Raw genomic sequence first — 8,191 nt, 5'->3', positions numbered from 1 at the left:
TCTATAATGATCGTCAACTATACATCCAGGGTCCGAAATTAACTTTTTGGCTCACCTGCCACGGGGACTGGTAGATGAAAAAAATCCACCAGCCAAGCATATTTTTTACCGGCCAAAATAATAAACAGCCTTTTTTTGTCACATATACATTCATTCAAGTACTTTTAATTGAGATTATAAGGTAGGCAAATTATGTTGAATACAAAGGTTTTTTTTTTTTTTTTTGTTTTTTTTTTGTCAGTTTTGTTTCCTGACTCATGTGGAAGGGTAGGCAGAATGTCCTCGGTTAAGTTACTTACGTAACCTCGGTTCCCTGAGAGATAAGGGAACGAGTATTGCGTTGCAAACGCTATGAGAAAACTAATTTTATCGAGAAAAGAACGGCCAATATGTAACTTAAAGCAGAAGCAGCCTGGCCAGCGGCGGAGTATGCAGGATCCGCGAGTGCTGAAGACGCTCTGCACGGCTTTTTTGGGGCGACCGCTTCTTCCAGTGGCGGGAGCTTCACATATCCTTTTTCCTCAGCGCCGTCAACAGATAGAGCGTTAACTGTACGTAGGCTACACACCGCCACCGACTTGAGCTGCAAAGAAGCTCTGTCATAAAGTACAGGAAAGCTTGACGCTTGTCCGCTCTGAATAGTGAGTGTGCGCGCGCGGCCGGGGCTCACTCACTCGCGCTCTCTCTCTCTCTCTCTCTCTGCTCGGAGGCGCGCTGACAATTTTATTATTTTGGTATGAACATTCACACCCGCCACTGTGGCGGATAGCCTTTTGAGATATACTCGCCAAACGGAAAATCTACCCGCATTTGGCGCTTGGCGGGTGTTAATTTCGGACCCTGTATACATCTATAATGATCGTCAACTATACATCTATAATGATCGTCAACTATACATCTATAATGATCATCAACTATACATCTATAATGATCATCAACTATACATCTATAATGATCATCAACTATACATCTATAATGATCATCAACTATACGTCTATAATGATCATCAACTATACATCTATAATGATCGTCAACTATACATCTATAATGATCGTCAACTATACATCTATAATGATCATCAACTATACATCTATAATGATCATCAACTATACATCTATAATGATCATCAACTATACATCTATAATGATCATCAACTATACATCTATAATGATCGTCAACTATACATCTATAATGATCGTCAACTATACATCTATAATGATCGTCAACTATACATCTATAATGATCGTCAACTATACATCTATAATGATCGTCAACTATACATCTATAATGATCATCAACTATACATCTATAATGATCGTCAACTATACATCTATAATGATCATCAACTATACATCTATAATGATCATCAACTATACATCTATAATGATCATCAACTATACATCTATAATGATCGTCAACTATACATCTATAATGATCATCAACTATACATCTATAATGATCATCAACTATACATCTATAATGATCATCAACTATACATCTATAATGATCGTCAACTATACATCTATAATGATCATCAACTATACATCTATAATGATCATCAACTATACATCTATAATGATCATCAACTATACATCTATAATGATCATCAACTATACATCTATAATGATCATCAACTATACATCTATAATGATCATCAACTATACATCTATAATGATCATCAACTATACATCTATAATGATCGTCAACTATACATCTATAATGATCGTCAACTATACATCTATAATGATCATCAACTATACATCTATAATGATCATCAACTATACATCTATAATGATCATCAACTATACATCTATAATGATCGTCAACTATACATCTATAATGATCGTCAACTATACATCTATAATGATCGTCAACTATACATCTATAATGATCATCAACTATACATCTATAATGATCATCAACTATACATCTATAATGATCGTCAACTATACATCTATAATGATCATCAACTATACATCTATAATGATCATCAACTATACATCTATAATGATCATCAACTATACATCTATAATGATCGTCAACTATACATCTATAATGATCGTCAACTATACATCTATAATGATCGTCAACTATACATCTATAATGATCGTCAACTATACATCTATAATGATCGTCAACTATACATCTATAATGATCATCAACTATACATCTATAATGATCATCAACTATACATCTATAATGATCGTCAACTATACATCTATAATGATCGTCAACTATACATCTATAATGATCATCAACTATACATCTATAATGATCATCAACTATACATCTATAATGATCGTCAACTATACATCTATAATGATCGTCAACTATACATCTATAATGATCATCAACTATACATCTATAATGATCATCAACTATACATCTATAATGATCATCAACTATACATCTATAATGATCATCAACTATACATCTATAATGATCATCAACTATACATCTATAATGATCGTCAACTATACATCTATAATGATCGTCAACTATACATCTATAATGATCATCAACTATACATCTATAATGATCATCAACTATACATCTATAATGATCATCAACTATACATCTATAATGATCGTCAACTATACATCTATAATGATCGTCAACTATACATCTATAATGATCGTCAACTATACATCTATAATGATCATCAACTATACATCTATAATGATCATCAACTATACATCTATAATGATCATCAACTATACATCTATAATGATCGTCAACTATACATCTATAATGATCATCAACTATACATCTATAATGATCATCAACTATACATCTATAATGATCATCAACTATACATCTATAATGATCGTCAACTATACATCTATAATGATCATCAACTATACATCTATAATGATCGTCAACTATACATCTATAATGATCGTCAACTATACATCCAGGGTCCGAAATTAACTTTTTGGCTCACCTGCCACGGGGACTGGTAGACGAAAAAAATCCACCAGCCAAGCATATTTTTTACCGGCCAAAATAATAAACAGCCTTTTTTTGTCACATATACATTCATTCAAGTACTTTTAATTGAGATTATAAGGTAGGCAAATTATGTTGAATACAAAGGTTTTTTTTTTTTTTTTTTTTTTTTTGTCAGTTTTGTTTCCTGACTCATGTGGAAGGGTAGGCAGAATGTCCTCGGTTAAGTTACTTACGTAACCTCGGTTCCCTGAGAGATAAGGGAACGAGTATTGCGTTGCAAACGCTATGAGAAAACTAATTTTATCGAGAAAAGAACGGCCAATATGTAACTTAAAGCAGAAGCAGCCTGGCCAGCGGCGGAGTATGCAGGATCCGCGAGTGCTGAAGACGCTCTGCACGGCTTTTTTGGGGCGACCGCTTCTTCCAGTGGCGGGAGCTTCACATATCCTTTTTCCTCAGCGCCGTCAACAGATAGAGCGTTAACTGTACGTAGGCTACACACCGCCACCGACTTGAGCTGCAAAGAAGCTCTGTCATAAAGTACAGGAAAGCTTGACGCTTGTCCGCTCTGAATAGTGAGTGTGCGCGCGCGGCCGGGGCTCACTCACTCGCGCTCTCTCTCTCTCTCTCTCTCTCTCTCTCTGCTCGGAGGCGCGCTGACAATTTTATTATTTTGGTATGAACATTCACACCCGCCACTGTGGCGGATAGCCTTTTGAGATATACTCGCCAAACGGAAAATCTACCCGCATTTGGCGCTTGGCGGGTGTTAATTTCGGACCCTGTATACATCTATAATGATCGTCAACTATACATCTATAATGATCGTCAACTATACATCTATAATGATCATCAACTATACATCTATAATGATCATCAACTATACATCTATAATGATCATCAACTATACATCTATAATGATCATCAACTATACATCTATAATGATCATCAACTATACATCTATAATGATCGTCAACTATACATCTATAATGATCATCAACTATACATCTATAATGATCATCAACTATACATCTATAATGATCATCAACTATACATCTATAATGATCATCAACTATACATCTATAATGATCATCAACTATACATCTATAATGATCGTCAACTATACATCTATAATGATCGTCAACTATACATCTATAATGATCGTCAACTATACATCTATAATGATCGTCAACTATACATCTATAATGATCGTCAACTATACATCTATAATGATCATCAACTATACATCTATAATGATCGTCAACTATACATCTATAATGATCGTCAACTATACATCTATAATGATCATCAACTATACATCTATAATGATCATCAACTATACATCTATAATGATCATCAACTATACATCTATAATGATCGTCAACTATACATCTATAATGATCATCAACTATACATCTATAATGATCGTCAACTATACATCTATAATGATCGTCAACTATACATCCAGGGTTTTTCCTGCATAGACAATTATGAGGCGGCCGCCTCCGTCAAATTTCGTGCCGCCTCCGCCTCTCGACAAAACTCGGACAGACAGTCACGTGCTCATACACTTTTTCCACTGTGACGGTTCTGTTGCGGTTCCCGCTTGTGTCCATAGTGCTGCACGGATCATAATCCGCGGGCCGAGCGGGCCAAGTAATAACAACATTCCATTCAATCAAAGGTGGAAGACAGATAAATCATTATAATGTGTTGAGTGTAATAAAGACACGGAACTCCCATCATGGTAACTTACCTAATGTACGGACGGTAACAGCGCTGTTGAGGTTCGCGCCGTTATTTATAACATATTAATTATAATATATTAGTTATATAGGCTACACACGACCAGAGTTCCGTTTTCCTGAATGCCATCACGATTGAAACCGAGATATTGATTTCATAACAGTTAAACAAATAGTTAAAATTAAGTTACTTACATTTTTAGACGCAATGACTGTTTTTGTTCTGTTTCAGCAGCGAAAATAGTTCCAAACAATAGAAACATAGAGCATCTCACAGCAACACACATCTATGATTCATTACTGAATGATTCAGCGTTTTGAACTAATCACTCGAGTCAAAGATTCAATTACCCATTATTAAACCGCCTCATTCTGAATAAATCAGCCGTTTGAACGAATCGTTTAAATGAATGACTCAATGACTCGCTCATTAAGACGGCCGCCTGCCGCCTCCTACTGGCGGTTTAGTTTCATAAAGTAGCATTCTTTTCAACATTCCTTAAAAAATATTTAAAACAATCTCTTAATCTCATTTAATACAGTTATAATTTTTCAATGTAAATTATTTAATTTGATTGGTAACAGCCTAGTGTCTTATTATTTTAATTGAATGTATTGATAAAATGTAAGCATTTGAAATGAAATTTAGAGCATACATTAAATAAAATTAGGGGAAAATGCTCTTTATAAAAGGTACAAAAATTATTCCGATAAGAGTGTTTTCAAAAATGAAACATTGACAATTTAAGTTTAAAGGGAGTAAAGCCTCTGTTTAGGCTATAAAGGAAATGTAATTTTGCCAAAAGAACTTTTAATTTAAATAAATGTTAATTTTAAATCAGCCTACTTCAGTGTGATATGTTACCATATTATCATGCTTAATTGAATAATTGTAATGTGATGATCAGATGCAGATATCTAAATCAAAGAATATGGGTGGTTGGCGGGTGGATTATTATTCATTTTTAACAACAGATTCGAGTGACTCAAAGTGCACCAGATTAAGGAATTTATCTTTAAAATGTACAAAATTTTCTCCCGGGGGGGGGCATGCCCCCGGACCCCCCTAGTGTTACGATTTTACCACCTCCGCCTCATTTTGAGCCAGGAAAAACCCTGTATACATCTATAATGATCATCAACTATACATCTATAATGATCGTCAACTATACATCTATAATGATCATGAACTATACATCTATAATGATCATCAACTATACATCTATAATGATCGTCAACTATATTGATCGATGAAAATGAAATGGAGAACAATGATTTGATTGTGATAATAAACACTTTATATTTGCACTCATTGTCGCTGCAACAGTTTACAACTCAACGCAGAAGAAACACACACGGATACAGTCTCATCACAGTAACAGGAGTGTGTGTGTGTGTGTGTGTGTGTGTGTGAGAGAGAGCACTGGAGTGTGAAGCGCGGTCGGTCAGTCTCTCTCTCTCTCTCTCTCTCTCTCTCTCTCTCTCTCTCTCTGGTGTGTGTGTGTGTGTGTGTGTGTGTACCTGCTGGTCTCGTACGGCGCGTATCTCTCGGGCAGCACGTGCAGACAGCGCTGGAAGAACCGCACGTGCCGCTCGCGCAGGAAATCTACCTGATCAAAATCCGCCATCATCATCATCATCAGCACAGCAACACCAGGGGAACGCTCCTGTCGGCGAGCCACTTCCGCTTCCGGTGCTCAAACACGCGCCAAAATAAGAGTCTCTGCTGCTGATCACATGAACTCTGCAAACCTCCATCATCCTGAAGAAAAACTTCCCCTAAACGCGCAACACTTGAGTTCATTTTCGGGAAGTGCAGAGTCTCTTTCACAAGTCTTGTCTCCATGCTGGAACAGCCCTGAGAGAAAACACACACACACACACACACACACACACACATCAGCTCAGGAAAAAAACACACACACCAGCTCAGGAAAAACACACACACACACACACACACACACACACACACACACACACACACACACACACACACACACACACACACACACACACACACACACATCAGCTCAGGAACACACACACACACACACACACACACACACACACACACACACACACATCAGCTCAGGAAAACACACACACACACACACACACACACACACACACACACACACACACATCAGCTCAGGAAAAACACACACACACACACACACACACACACACACACACACACACACCAGCTCAGGAAACACACACACACACACACACACACACACACACACAGCTCAGGATCACTAGAGGAACAGAACACACTCACATTCTCTGACTGTTATTATGAATTAGGGACAAACGTCTGCGTTCAGCAATCATTTATTAGAAGCTATTATTGTTTCATTAGTTGTCAGTAAAAAAACATTTAAGTCGATATTATCCACAGGAATTAGAAACGGTTTATGCAGATATCAGTGGATCCTCTGGACTGTAATAATCACACAATATCATGAACCTGTTTCTCATGAATGACCGCTGTGGAGTTCTAAAGGCACTTCAGTGTTTGAGAAGCTGCTGTGAAACAACATGAATGATGAAGAAGACGATGATGATGCAGTGAGTCCGGCGCAGACGCTCTTCATCTCAACACTCAGAAGATCGAGTTCATAAAGACTTTAGAGGTTAAACTCGTCTAATTCTGTCTCAGCGTTGTATTTTGTTGCATATAAAAGGTTTGTGTCTTAATGAGGGATTTGTGGAGTACAAATATTGTTTTTATTTTGAAGGGAAAAGATAAAATTGGACCCTTGGGGTAAGATGGGCCACCAGAATCGAGCAGAATTATTCCATGAGTTAGATGTTCATTTCAGACATCATCGCTATTGAGTGTCATCAGACAGTGTGAATTTATAAAATATGTAAATGTTCATAGAAATCATCGAATAAATGTAACTTTTCAGATGAATCTCTTTTACTGGGATTCTGTTTTATCTGTCATTGGTAATCAGTTGTTCAACTAAATGGTCAAAATACAATTTAAAATAGAATAGTTGATTTATTTAGTGACCCTTTTAATAAAAATGTCAAAAGTTATTTCTACAGTATTCTGTACATGTTTAAACAGAATGGAGGAATTATTACCCCAGTCTCTGAATAATTTTACATTTTGTGCTGACAACTAAAATTACCAAATGTTTCTATGGATTTCCCTAACGCTCAAAGAGCCGTACAATCTAATACGATTTTCTAAATGTGAGAGACCACAAACATGAGGACAAAAATCCTAGATTTAGCAGTTTTGCTCCTATAGAGTGTGTTGTTCCGCGATGTGAAGAAGTCAACACACACACACACACACACACACACACACACACACACACGGCCCGTGTTCATCAAGCCTCTGAGAATGAGAACACTGCTAAGAATCGACTTCAGAGTAAAGACGTTCTTGGCTCAAAGCAGCGCTTAAAGGGTTAGTGATCAAGCATCTCAGGCGTACTGCAGTGCATTGTGGGATTACATCTGAAGTGTCAGTCTTA

General features: G+C 36.7%; 1 protein-coding gene across 1 annotated transcript in view; it reads right to left on the bottom strand.

Moving 5' to 3' along the window:
- pggt1b (protein geranylgeranyltransferase type I, beta subunit) overlaps positions 1-6,461 on the bottom strand; it is a gene marked incomplete at its 3' end in the record, with an annotated part of 26,042 nt that extends 19,581 nt beyond the window's left edge. The window contains exon 1 of the mRNA XM_081395054.1: positions 6,219-6,461. Coding sequence (XP_081251180.1) covers positions 6,219-6,337 — 119 coding nt within the window. The remainder of the gene's footprint in view (positions 1-6,218) is intronic.
- Positions 6,462-8,191: the final 1,730 nt, after the last annotated feature.

The sequence above is a fragment of the Scardinius erythrophthalmus genome (assembly GCF_964197995.2).
Source record: "Scardinius erythrophthalmus genome assembly, contig: HAP1_SCAFFOLD_519, whole genome shotgun sequence".
In the NCBI taxonomy this organism is placed as follows: domain Eukaryota; kingdom Metazoa; phylum Chordata; class Actinopteri; order Cypriniformes; family Leuciscidae; genus Scardinius; species Scardinius erythrophthalmus.
The sequence above is the reverse complement of the archived record's forward strand: the minus strand, read 5'-3'. Positions and strand labels throughout refer to the sequence as shown.